This window comes from Lates calcarifer, linkage group LG12, assembly GCF_001640805.2.
Source record: "Lates calcarifer isolate ASB-BC8 linkage group LG12, TLL_Latcal_v3, whole genome shotgun sequence".
Lineage (NCBI taxonomy): Eukaryota > Metazoa > Chordata > Actinopteri > Centropomidae > Lates > Lates calcarifer.
In genome coordinates, this window is record NC_066844.1 from 17,993,601 (window position 1) to 18,007,118 (window position 13,518).

At 43.1% G+C, this 13,518-nt stretch overlaps 1 protein-coding gene across 1 annotated transcript in view; it reads right to left on the reverse strand.

The window, feature by feature from the left end:
• Positions 1-13,518, reverse strand: part of LOC108884024 (plexin-A1) — a 185,487-nt gene that overhangs the window by 37,443 nt on the left and 134,526 nt on the right. The window contains 3 exon segments of the mRNA XM_018677631.2: positions 320-471; positions 6,455-6,645; positions 9,226-9,322. Of these exon segments, the coding sequence (XP_018533147.1) occupies positions 320-471; positions 6,455-6,645; positions 9,226-9,322 (440 nt within the window).

The window sequence follows — 13,518 nt, forward strand, 5'->3', positions numbered from 1 at the left end:
TCAGTTCTGACTGAGCTAAACTCAGCTGCTGTCAGATTTACATGAACTGCACTTGTACAAAGACTAACAGTACCTAACGCAGAACGAGCCCTCTTGTGAGGAATTGGTTTTGTTTGAAAGGAGAAAGCAGCATTTAACCTTTGGAGATTTTAGTGAAACAGAGGTCTGAGAGAGAGTCACAGTGTTGTGTTTAGCACTCACTGGGGCTGCCACATCGATATTGGACAAAGACAAGCAAGGAAGTAGAGTCTCAGAAACAATAAGCCTGAGAGTGAGGGGTGGGAGTGAAGCGATGAAGACAGAGATAGTGTCAACGTACTGCTCGGCGCTGATGTATTGGTCTTCCTGAGGGTTGCAGGTCACCTTGCCGATTCGAACTCCGTTCTGGATGTCTTTGAACTGCAGACCCAGGTTCTCGCCAGTGATGGTCAGCATGGTTCCTCCCTGTCTGGGCCCTGTCTCCGGATACAACTAGTTGGAAGAACAGATGAAAGAGGACATAAGTTAGCCAGATCAACACATGCGGCAATTAATTTTTACCCAAGGCACTACATCATAGAACATATATTGTATGTCAGCATGAATGACAATATGCCATTATGGTCATCTCCCATTCTGCATGAATCAGACACTTGCCACCTCATTAAAAGAGATGAAAAATGACCTTGGATCCATTAACTCCACCTCAACTCAGTCAAACATTCACAGCCTGCCAACTCGCACACTTAACCTGGACCCACCCATCAAGCCCTCGCTTACATCTCTCATTTAACCTTGTGACGATTAATCTACTCTACGCAATTACAGCGCACAACGACCTCTGCTCCTTTGCTTTCCTCTAGAGGTCTGCAAAAGGTGTACAGAGGTGCTAATGGCTACCCAAGGCTAGCCCAATCGCTAATCACGGTCCCATTCATCCAGCCCCCGACGCAGACAATGGCCCCTTTGGTAATCACTCATTACTAGCATAATTAGGGCTAAAGCTAATTGGATTAGGGCCTGGCAAAGGGGGGGTGGGGTCATTTGTTGTGACGGGGTGGGAGGAAGGTGAAGCAGATGAGACATTGGTGGTTGGGTGTTGTGGAGTGGTGGTGTGAGAAAGGTCACACTTTGACCTCACTTGCCACAAAGGATGGATAAAATGAATCATCACTGATTATGCTCCCATTGTTGCTCTCAATCAGACATTTCCCCTTAAAGTATGAAATCCACATGACACAAATATATACTGATAAATAATTTCCTGTTCTGTGTAGAAAACAAGAGTTGACAGATATATTACATCCAAAAGTGGCACAGTAAACTTCATTTGTGCATCCTCACAAAACAAATGATGCTAGAATCTCGGTTATTTAGTGGCTACTAGCATTTTTGTTTTCCAACTGGACAAATCTTGAAGGGAATGTTTTTGAACACCCACTCCCTTCCAACAACTGCCTGCAAACCATGCCACACAATATAGGGTAGCGTCTACCATTTTCTCAGTTCTATTCAAAGATCAGGCCTTTAGAGTTATATATTAGCCTGTTTCCATCCTATGGATGTGGAACATGTTGTAACACAGATAAAGTACACTGATACCAAAAGTTGTTAAAAATAGTTTGACAATGGGGCAACTGGTTTAGTCACTTTTGTGCTGTGGGTTTTGAAGTTTGACACCGCTCTGTGCCTGGCTCTGTCCAAAGGTGGCAAAATATACCTACAAAGCAGCCAAAGTTTAGTATTTAACACATTATACCTTATTTGTTAAATCTGAACAAAAACCAAAGCGCAAGTAGCAGTAGGGTAATATTTAATGTTCAGACATGAGAGTGCTATCAATGTTTTCATCGACCTCTGGCCAAGAAAGCGAATAAGTGTACATCCAAAAATGTTTAACTATTCTTTTAAGTGTATCTACAGTCTAGCAGATAAATTAGATCCATTCTCTCAACCTGTTCACAGCTCCATTTCTCCACCTGAAACCTCACAATGATCTCCCAGTCTAACATCATTATAGAAAAGGTGGCAGGCTAGTAAAAGCCACAGGTGTTCAGGACACCACTAGCAGAAACACACAATGGGAACAAAGCCCAGTGTCATGCAGGCCAGAACTGAAATGCCACAGTGATATAATTAAGGAGTGTTTTCCATCTTACACCAGCTAGGCTTCTGATGAACATCCCTCCTCCTTCCTTCGCCCTTTCCCTCTTCCTCTCCGGACTTGTGTCTTTTTAATTCACTCTCTGTCTCTTTGTCAATGTGCCTGAATGCATATATTTTAGCTGGAGACAAAAGAGTGAGTGGCACACAGCGGTGCACCAGTCACAATCTTCAGATATGGTAATCAAGTCTCTCTTTCTCCATAAGCACTGGCTTATCAAAACACACACACACATAGATACACAAGTTGTTACATCCACAACTAAACGACACAAACAAAAAGCCCTTTTTGATAAAAGCCACCAGCCTAAACACTCGATCTATTCTCCTCTTGCCGTCGCAGTGCTCTACACCCATTCAAGCTCCCTTTTTTCTCTTCGTCTCCGACTTGTCCCGTTGTGTCGGAGGCTTTGTGTGAGGCCTATTGTGGCCGGCTGAGCGGCAGTGCACTGATAGCATCTGCTAGTTATAGGAGGATGAGGAAGGGGGAAGCAGGGGACACAGAAAGAGATGATATGAACATGGCGTTAGGTTTCTCAAGTTTATCTGTGATATGAAAGCCTCTCAAAAACAACAAATCACAAACAAACTGATGCAGGCAATGAAGGGAGAGAACACAAGGATATGAGAAGTCTTTACTATTAAGTGCTTACACATGACATAGTAAAAAAATATCAAGAATGAAGATGCGAAGCCTTACAGGCATATGAGACAAAGCAGAGGTTACTGGCCTCTAAGGAGAAAAACTGAGGAAGAGAGGAAGAGGATAGAGGGACAGGGTAGATGAAGGAAGAAGGGAAGGGAAGGGAAAGAAGAAAAGGTAAATGGGAGGATTTGAGAGCTTGGATGAAGGAAGACAAAAGAGAAATGGTTAAAGGTGAGAGCAAGGAGAGAGTGTGACAGATGATACATAAAGGAAGATAGGAAATGAGAGAAAGATAGGGAAATAGAGAAGTAGAAATACATAAAGAAGCCTGACAAAGGCCAATATTGCAGCTTAACAAGACATAAGGGAGAAATCATTGGCCTTTAGAAAGCACACAAGCTGTGAAGCTGGACAAAGATGCACTCAGACACTTCTCTATGTGAAAACAGAAAATGCAAACACACACAAAAAAAAAAACAGTTTCTCATACACACAAGATCACAAAGAAAAAAAAGAGCGCAGTAAATGTGCCACATGCTAAGACACTAAAAATGCACATACACACACATACTGGCATGGCCTGTGTTGTTTTAATTGGTTTCTAAGGGCTAGCTGTAATGCTCTTCCTGTCCCCTAGGAGAGGACAGGCAGGAGATGATGGATGATGGAGGGCCAGGCAGCATCCAAGGCCAGTACTAGGACACTGCTGCACTACACTGGGACACAGCACCAGACAGCGATTATGTGTGTGCGTGAGTGTGTGTGTCACTATTCGTGTGGCTGCGAATGTGATTTTGAGGGTACCATACAAAGCCATTGTTAAGTTGTAGCTTATTTTATCTCTGACTTTAGACATCTTACATCTGAATGTACACTCCTCGAGTGTGTATGTGCATTTGCTTGTGGGAGTCAGAGTGTTTCTGGCTAATGTGAGGGTGTTTGCGCCTGCAAACACGCAGACTGTGTGTTTGCTTGTTGTGAAAGGAGTACTAATTAATCTGGGTGCATGGTGTCAGTGCGGAGAAAAAATACAGCACAATGAAAATAGCACTTTAATAGTCTAACAGCCAAATTCTTACAATGTATAAAACCAATCATTTAGGGCCTAAAACATCAATTGCTGTGTTCGGAGAACAGTACTTAGGTGCCAGAGCTATTAGTGGAACAGTACCCAACTGCACACTATTGAACAGCATCAAATGGGCAATAGCACACTCAGAAATGATACCAAATGGGTTCAACACGTGCTGCTCTGAAAGCTCTGGATCGCTGTGTGTTTGTGTATCCATGTTGCATGCAAGTGTGTGTGCGTGTGTGTGTGTGTGTGTGATTGGTCACACTCTCTCTCCAGTGGTGTTTCCTTCCCGGTTGAACACACATTCTCCGGTCCAAATGAAATTAGTGGCTAATCCGCTAGCTAATGGCCACACAGAAGCTAGCATGCTGCAAAAACAAACAAAGCGGCCTGAATAAAGCAAAAAGAAATAAACAAAAAAAGAGGGGGAGATCAAACAGGAAAAGAGGGATTAACCGAATGGATGGTAAGAATTGGAGTAATATTCAATTTGTGTGGTGGATGTGATGCTCTTTTGGAGGATGAAATGGCAGGAGAAAAGGGAGTGATTTTCTTTGTCGCCTGCGGATGTTCTTTTGGTAGTAAATGTCACACTGTAAATGTCAAAGGTGGAGAGGAGAGGTGATAACGCTTCCTTCAGTGTCTCCCTCTTTTTCTGTTCTTCTCTGTCTCTCCCTCTGTGTTCTCAAACCTGCAGTCTGCTTCTCCTCCTGCTGTTTAAAGCTTCTTCTTCGCCTGCTTCTTGACTGCCACCAACATCTTGGCCCTGAGGCCAGGATTTACTCCTCAATATGCATGCAAGAGCACATGCTTGCACGCACGCACACATCCCCACCCCACCCTTTCATACGCACCCCCCCCCCCCCCACCCTCATACATACACACACACATAACCCAACTGCCTCTGTACGCTTGTTTCAAAGAGATAACTGAAGCAAGGAGAGAGAGAGAGAGAGCGCGCATTAGCTAAAGGATTTATCTATGTGCCAGTGCACCAATTATCCAATATCTCCATTACGTATTCAGAGAGACGAACCCGTGTCACACAGGAAATGTACTGAGGGCTCCATCTATACAAGCCTGCACTGGTGAAATGGGCATTCATTATAGACCATACATATATTTCACACTCATTTAAATGGAGAGAAATGGCACTCGTTTCACCTGAAATGACACTTCATCTTATTTGAGATACAATCACATTTAAAGACAGAGAAAATGCTTTGCTAAAAGCTCGAAAAAAGAATGATGGAGAGAGGGAGAGAGAAGGGAAGAAAGCGGAAGGACAAACAAGAAACAAGTGAAAGTGTAGAACGTCTAGATGCGTCTCACACAGAGGTGCATGGCTCCCAAACCATGCTGTGTGTGTGCGTGTGCGTGTGTGTGTGTGTGTGTGTGTGTGTGTGTGTGGTGTGTGTGTGTGTGTGTGTGTGTGTGTGTGTGTGAGCGTGCACGTGTGTCAGTCCCAGCGGTGAGCTGTGGAGACAGCGACCCAGGTCACAGTCAGACGAGGACCACCGCCATGGTTACCGGTGGCAACAGATGGGTGCGCCATGGTGTTTAGACGCCTTAGCTCAGCCGGCCTGTCAGATGCACACAAGCGCACTTGTGCGCACACACATTCTGCACCCATGGCGGGACACAATTAGCAAACTTCCACATTCTCTGTTTCTTTATCTCTCTCTCCCACGCACACACACACTCCTGACAACCACCCGCTCCACCTCCTCAGGTGTGCATGTGTGTGTGTGTGTGTAGCTATCATCTCTAATCATGTCAGTGTGTTCAGTCTTGGTGTGTGTGAACTGCCTCCTCCTGGCTGGCCCATCTGTGTTGTGGTTGCAGTCATGGTGATGGCTTCTAAGCTGTCTGTCCTCCCTGCAGCCCTCCCTCCTCCAATGTCCCCCTCCACTTGCTGAGGCCAAACAATGATGCAGCACAGATGGGGATTTCAATTCTCCTCTTTTGGAGCACTATCTTTTACTAAAGAAATTACTTTGGCAATCTTCTGATTTGTGTCAAAAGGCAGGTATTCATTTTCAAGGTTGCTGAACGAGACGTAATCACAACCCTGTTACAAAGGGCATATTGTCACTTGAACCCCCTCCCTTCTGACCCCTGGCCTGACAGAAACCTGACTTGTTTGTTGTTCAGGAGGTTGAGTTGCTGGGCAACGAACACCAAATAAAAGTGTGTGATTTAACTTTGGCTGTGGTAAGACAAGAGCTTTTCTTTAACTTGGATTTTTCAGCTCCGTGCAATGTTGATTTTAGAGTAGACTGTTCCCTGGCCTCATGAACCTTTGGGGTGTTAACATATATGCAATGGCATTAGTTTAAATTTTTGGCAGAAAAGGAGTAACTTTATGAAGTTTTACTTTTATTTACGTAGGGAGCTGAATGTTTTATAAATATAAATAAAATCCAAGAATTACTCTTAGCACTTTCAATCCAATTCTAAGACGTGGGTGTGTGTACTTGCAGGTGCATATGCGCAGTCAGGTATGTGTTATCTTGCTGAGCTTCAGGAGCACACTGAGCTGCTTTATTTGGCGTTACGTGTGAGTATGTGTCATTATTATCATGGCTTACCTTGGTAATCTTGGGGTGTGCGCAGCGGCTGTTTCCTGTGGTGGCGTGCATCCAAGTACTCTCTGGAGGAGTACACTCCTGCCTCAGGGAGCACTTCTTCTCTTGTACGCACCAGCCGCACTCAAACCTGGGGTTTGCCTTCAGACACATCCCACAGCTGTCCCGTAGTGCATAGCACTTATAGAGGTGGGCTGGAAAAAGGAAAAAGACAGATTGTGCTAAATTCTTGGTTTTTCTGAAAATTTACCAAATTCTTCCATTTTAAGTTTCTCAAGTTCTATGCAAAAATTCCAAAACTTCTTCAATGTCACAGAGACAAAGTTGAGTTAAGGCACTATTTCCCAAAGGCCTCAGGAATTGAATAGTGAAATCTTTTTTTCTCTCACTGCTATTCCATCCCCAAATCCCATTGGTCATGGAGCAGCTTTAAAGCAACCCTGTACCAATTACTGACTGCTAAACGACTCCTCTCTAATTACATTAACATATCAGTATTTAAGACAAGCGAGCATCGCTCTCCACTAGATGATTATCGTGACTGAGAAATAGGGAGGGGGCTGGCACTGAAGAGAGATAGAGAGGGAGGGAGGGAGGGAGACATGTTTGGGCTGCAGGTCGCCTCCGGATGCACTTCAGGAGATTTACACTGGAGATAACACACAATGCATAGACACTGATGCATGCTGCTGATATTGTGTGCTGTCAATGCTGCTGCATATAATGGCTGCCATTTAGCAACACTACGTCCTTGGGAGAACCGTTGACTGTCAAAGACTTTTATGATGCCTCCATAAATGTAAACATCCTATTATTGTGGACTGCAGTAGGTTTCCTATGCTCATACACACACGTATGGTATACGTTACAAACACATCCCTATACAGTGACATTTCAGTCACGGCCAGCAGCTTGTGAAATATGTGACATCTGAGACTATAACAGCTTGCTTGGTACATTTAGACTACTGGGAGTGACATCAGTAAACGGAGTAAAGTGACTCTGTGGTGTTACCTTACATTACTGACAAAATGGCAATGATAGCTTCTTCACAGACCTCACAGATGTAATGACTTCTTATGTGATTTTCTACACAAAAAATCTCTGATCCTCCCTGTGTCTTTCACCATCAAAGAGTAACAAATAGGACCAGACAATACAGCTGTCTCTGTTGTATAAATCTCCTTGTGCACAGGCTGCATTCAATGCAGTGGTAGCTGGCGATGATGTTACTGTACCTCACAGCAGGAGAATGATGTTACAGCCCCCTGCTGTGCTGTACAGGTCACAATAATTATGGACACAGCACTAAAAAGACTGTTCTACCAGTAATTATATCCAACAGACGTGATCTCATTGTCTTCCAGCTGCAGTAATGCATCGATTATGTGTATGATCATTACCCACATGGTTCTTTGTTTGGAGGGTAAGGCGTGGCTATACATTACAGTATATATTACACAATCATATACTGTTTCAACAGCAGATACACATGTTATATGTATGTGATCATTTTATAATAATAATCCATGTCATCATGGATGCCCAGAAATGTGCTCAGTTGGGGTGTAATAAAGATATTTATTATCTGAAAATGTAACAACATGCATTGTGGAGGTGAAAAACACAATTAATCACTTAGTTCTATGAGTTGAGCATCATGTGCCAAAGGAATGGCTACGGAGCTGCATGTAGTACTCTATTTTAAATTAAACATACTCTAACAGAAAGTTGAAATACAAACATATAAACTCTAGTCAATGCATAACAGTCAATCTTGCCCAGAAAAGAACCTGCATGCTTAATAACAGCAAGGGATTATAAGTGTCTTAGTAGTGGTCAATCCTATAAGCAGCCATTTGCACAAACCCTATTATGGATGAATCTTGCCAAGACAACTAATGCACACTGTTAGTGTACGAGCCAATCTGGAGATGTGCTGTTAAGCTCTGGTTTTGCCATTTTAACACTGCATCTACTGGCCTAATTACTTTTATAAATGCAAATGCTGTACATCCCAAATGTTGTTTGACAGATTCAAATTTAATTCATCACTGCAGAGAAAACTGGCTAAAGTGATCATTGCTATTTTTGACACTGGTTTATCAGTCCCTGTTACTACTGTGACCTGCTACCACCACTTATTTGCCAACTGTTATCAAAGACAAAAGAGTCTCATGGGGTAAAACCTGAGCCTTGACACACATAATTACTAGTCAATATATGTACTAGTGAATACAAATGACCTAAAGTACAGCACAGTAAGTGTGCTCTCTTACACTTGGGTGAGTGTGTCATTTGAGCACAGAGATAAAGATAACTAAAGACATGTAATACATGCATGTAATATAAACTGTTCAATAGTGAATATTCCTTAAACTTCTCTCTTACACACACATCCATGCACGCACATAGACAGACCAAGAATATCAATTGAAAGGGTGGACTGGCCAAGGGACTCTGGTCACAGTATAAATTATTTACAATGCAGCTGGAGCTGAATGTTTAAGCTCCTGGATGCAGATCCTGGATTGTCATTTCTGAGATGCTGTATCAGCCATGACTCAGATGAAGAGCAAAGACTGACAAATCAACACAGCTTTTTGAAATTTGACAACTGATTAGAGTCTACAATGTCTTTTGTTAATAGGAAAACTGGTGGGACAGAATTAGCTAATGAACAATGCCAATAATAAAGTATAAAGCCTATTCATAGCATTTAGTAGCTCTAATCTGTAACATGTGCCATACTGATAACAGAAGCACAAACTCACCTTTGATGTTGTAGGGGTTGTCAATGACAAAGTTTCCGTTCCAAACCACAGACAGGTCGACTGGCAGGTCACTGATGTCATTGCCCTCATAGGTATACTGAAATATAAAATGACAACATCAAGATTAACATTCATGGCTGTGTACTGTTACCTACAACAATACTTTTCTTGCACCAATAACATCATTATAAGATATTCTCACCTTTTAATTAAATATCAAATCAGTATAAGAGAAAAAAAATCAGCCAATGCCAAGAGTAAACTCAGTTCAGCTAGTGGCTTGTAGTAATGTCATAGCCTGCGGTGCTCACACGGTTGAGGGGCCATAAAAATGAATGATGAGAGGTAGGCTATATTGTGATTTTAACACACAGCACATCCGCCGCTGCACAGAGTTGATTAAGAGATTGGAATCCCTATCACTGTATGACTCATCCCATTCCAGTGATGAATGAAAAGCGTAATATATCTCCAACAATAATATTCTCATCTAATTTCATTTTTGCATCCTGAACTAATAAGAGTTGAAATGTAATTGACTTGTCGTCGGCATAATCAGTTTTATGGAATCGCTTTAAATGAGACAACAAGCTTCAAAAGCGGCAGTGTGATGGTGCTTGTGTTAGCTGAAGGAGTAACAGAGAAAAGAGCTCCTGTGAGACCCCTTCCGACCCCCAAACAAATAAATTATCGACAATGATTATCACCTGCAAATAAAATGCAGCTTTACAAGTTATACTGCCTCCCCGATCCCCGCAAAGCAGCCAAACACTGAGGTGAACACACAATCACCTGAAAATACTCATTCATCAAGAGCCCCACACCCCAATCTGAGACACACTAAGGGACTCTGGTCACAGCATAAAACAGATGCTTGATAGTGAGAGATTGCCTGTTCCCTGCTTTGAGGCCACTGCTGCAGTGATGTGAAGGTGACGGCTGGTAAGACTAGAGAAAGGCCATGTTAACCTAATGCCTCTGTCAGTCAAAGGGTGCCCATTCACTCTCACTACCACTGGCATGGTCAGTATCTTCAATGGCCTCGGGGTGGAGAGATAGCATGACTATTCTCCTCTTGTGGAGTGGTGATAAAATCCAATGTGAAAGCCCCCGAGCCCGAGGCTACAGGGCCCTCACAGATTGAATCTAGCTACAACTTCGCCACTATGTGATATCACCCACTCCAATGTGATACTGTGAGATTTATCTTGACATCTGTAATAATAGTGAATTCGAATGTATTTGAGGGGGAAAGGACCGAGAAATGTGCATAGAGAAGATAAGAAAATGAGAGGACACAGCAATGTCACAATGCGTGAATGGCTGATTAATTCATTCTTCACTTTTTGCGATTGGATGATTTACATTCAGCGGGCCCTGAAGGCAGAGATGGAGGATGTCTCCACGTATCTCAGACGCACTTCTACATTGCTCTTAGATTCTTAGAGTTTATTTAAAGAGAAATTTCTTTCAAAATGTGTTTGTAAGCACATTTGGGCATTCTGATTTATTTAGTCGATATGAATTATTGAGAGCAAACTTTTACCCCTGACTTTTACACCTGTTGACTTTTGGTCGGGCAACATTTGAAGATGTCACCTTGGACTCTAGAATTGGCATTTTACATTTCATAGACCACACAATTATTTGAATAGAAGGAGAGGAAGAGACAAGAAACTTGGTCTCTCCTTCAAGCCCAGTGAACCTGGGGACACACAAGCATGCCACGTATGCTGAAGTTACTGCAGTGGTGTCATCCTGTATAGAGAGGGGAAGGTATGGTTGAGGGTGGCAGGAAAAAGATTATCTGAAAAGTGAAAGAGTGCGGAGAACAGAACTGGGAGGAAAAGTGACAAGTGACGGTTAAGAGACTGGAAAATGTTTGGGATGGCTGATGGGTCGGAAAAACAAGTGAAGTGCAAGGAGCGAAAAAAAGAGAAAAGATGGCGAAAAGAGGGATGAGAAAGTGGGTAGAGAAAAGGGTGAAGAGAGGATGATACAGCAGCAGGGGTGAAGGAGAAATAGCAAGGGTGAGATGGATAGAGAGAGGTGATTGTGTGTTATTCTGTGGACACTATTCATTTACACATGGAATAAGAGGCTGGGGCTGGGCTATAAGCGCCTGAGCTGGTGGGGGCTAAAGTGAAATTGGCATTTTCAATTTGTTCCCTGACATGTCTGCCTTGGTCTTTTCACACATTCCTATGCCTCTCCTCCTGCAATCCTCCTCTCTACCCCTTCTTTTTCCTCTCTCTCTCTCTTTCTCTCTCCCTCTCATTATTCCTTCCCTCTACCTCTTTACAAACCTCCTCCCCTATCAATCTCAGTCCAACTTCCTCTCCCCTACCTCCATCCCACAGAACGCCCACAGTCGAACAAGGAAATATGGAGCAGATTCCTTTATCGCATACACCAAACATGTCCAGGGAAACACATGTGCACACTGTACTATAAATACTCATTCTGCACATGGGACAGTTTCCAGAGATGGATGCCAGCAAATGCATCAAAGACTGATCACATAGTCTATACAGGAAATAAAAAATGATAAATAAAAACACATGCAAACACAGGAAGATAAGACGCTCACACAACAACACGTTTTGGATATCAGTGATAATTTCTCTCCCCTAAAGTCCGAGCATATGAACTTCTTCAATCTCTCCCTCCCTCCTTCCTTCCTTCCCTCCCTCCCTCCCTCTTCACCCAAGAGACCACCCAGCCTGCCTGGGAACAAGAGCACTTCTTCACCGGGTAAGAGATGGAGAGAACATATGAGTGTGTTGGAGTGTGTGTGAGCGCGCAAACAATGAGAAAGAAGAAAAGGAAGAGGAGGGGAGATGCACAGGGACACTGCACTGAGAACAGCAAGAATGAGAGAAAGGCAGCAGGAAGGAGATGAAGAGCGAAAGTGAAGGGGAGAAAAACAGATGAGATAAAACAGAAACTGAAAGGCCAGAGAGGCAAGTGGGACAAAGAAGGTGAGGGAGGGAAGCGAAGAGAGAGAGAGAGAGACAGGGTGAGAAAAAGAGGGGTTGCTATCAGGCTGAAGGAAGCGCCACATTTGGCAATTGTTCAGGTTGTGGTGGATGAAGGCGTTTCAAACTTAGCAACTGTTCTCTGGGCTATCAGTCTTAGTTCGCACTAAACAGCAGGTGTGTTTCTCACATTCACACACTTGTCTCAGAAGTGGAGAAAAAAAACCCATAACATGACATAATGGGTAAAAACTGAGAGTGGCCGAAACCAAAACAGCAGTAGCAATAAAGCACAATTAAGTTGTATTCTACATAAACACTGAATCAAGTGACTGCTCGTTAAAAGAAAGGGTTGCTAATTGTTTTACTTGGCTGGAGTCGAAACTGCTTTGGCTAATGTAAAATGTTGGATGACCTGCCTAACCACAGGAAGCCACTGGCCAATGGCTAGTGTGTGTTTGTCTACAGCACTCTAGTTTTTGTCATACAGAAGAACTTAATTTCTTCCCAAGTATTTCATTAAAGGTAAAAATCCTTCTTATTTTGTAACATCCAGTCCATATTGAAGTCTCAGTCAACATTTCAGACACATCTGCTATCAAACAGCAGGACTTAATTATGATTTTTTTCAAGTAATCCACTGCCAAACATGTCGTACAGTAGTGAATTGTATCCATTTTTCTATTTCAGCATCACTAACTATGTCATTTCTTGCAGCTCTGTTATATCCCTACAGGATTGAAGTCGGGCACCGGTAAAGGACACAGGGTCAAGCTTCTCTCCACCTCCATTCCCGCTTCTCTGCTGACCAGCCAATCAAAACGCAGCCCGATCCCCCTCTGAATCACATGAGAAGGGCCGATTCTGCTGATAGAGAAACAGATGATAGATGTGTTTGGACCTCTTAACCCTGCTTTACACTCTGACAAGTCTTCTCCCTGAAAACCTGCATCACACACTCACTGGAGGTGTGGTGGTGCTGACAGTTAAAACAATAACACCGCCTGCCCTCTTTTCCTTTTTTTTTTTTCATCCTCGAAGGGGCGTCCGTGTTGAGAGACATACATGCTTGAGTATGTACCTTCACTCAACAAAAACATGAATATTTAGTTAGGAAGAACTGTGTATATGCGTGTATGTGTGTTTAATGGGAAGTAGGGGGTGGGGGAGGCATTGGAAAGGTTAGGTTATGATCCAAAGCTCATCTCATCTCATTGCGCCGAAGGCTTATTAAACTTTCATACTGAACCAGCATTGTTCCTTGATGCTCAGTTTAGGGAATACATACATGCACATGTACATGGTTTATTCACCG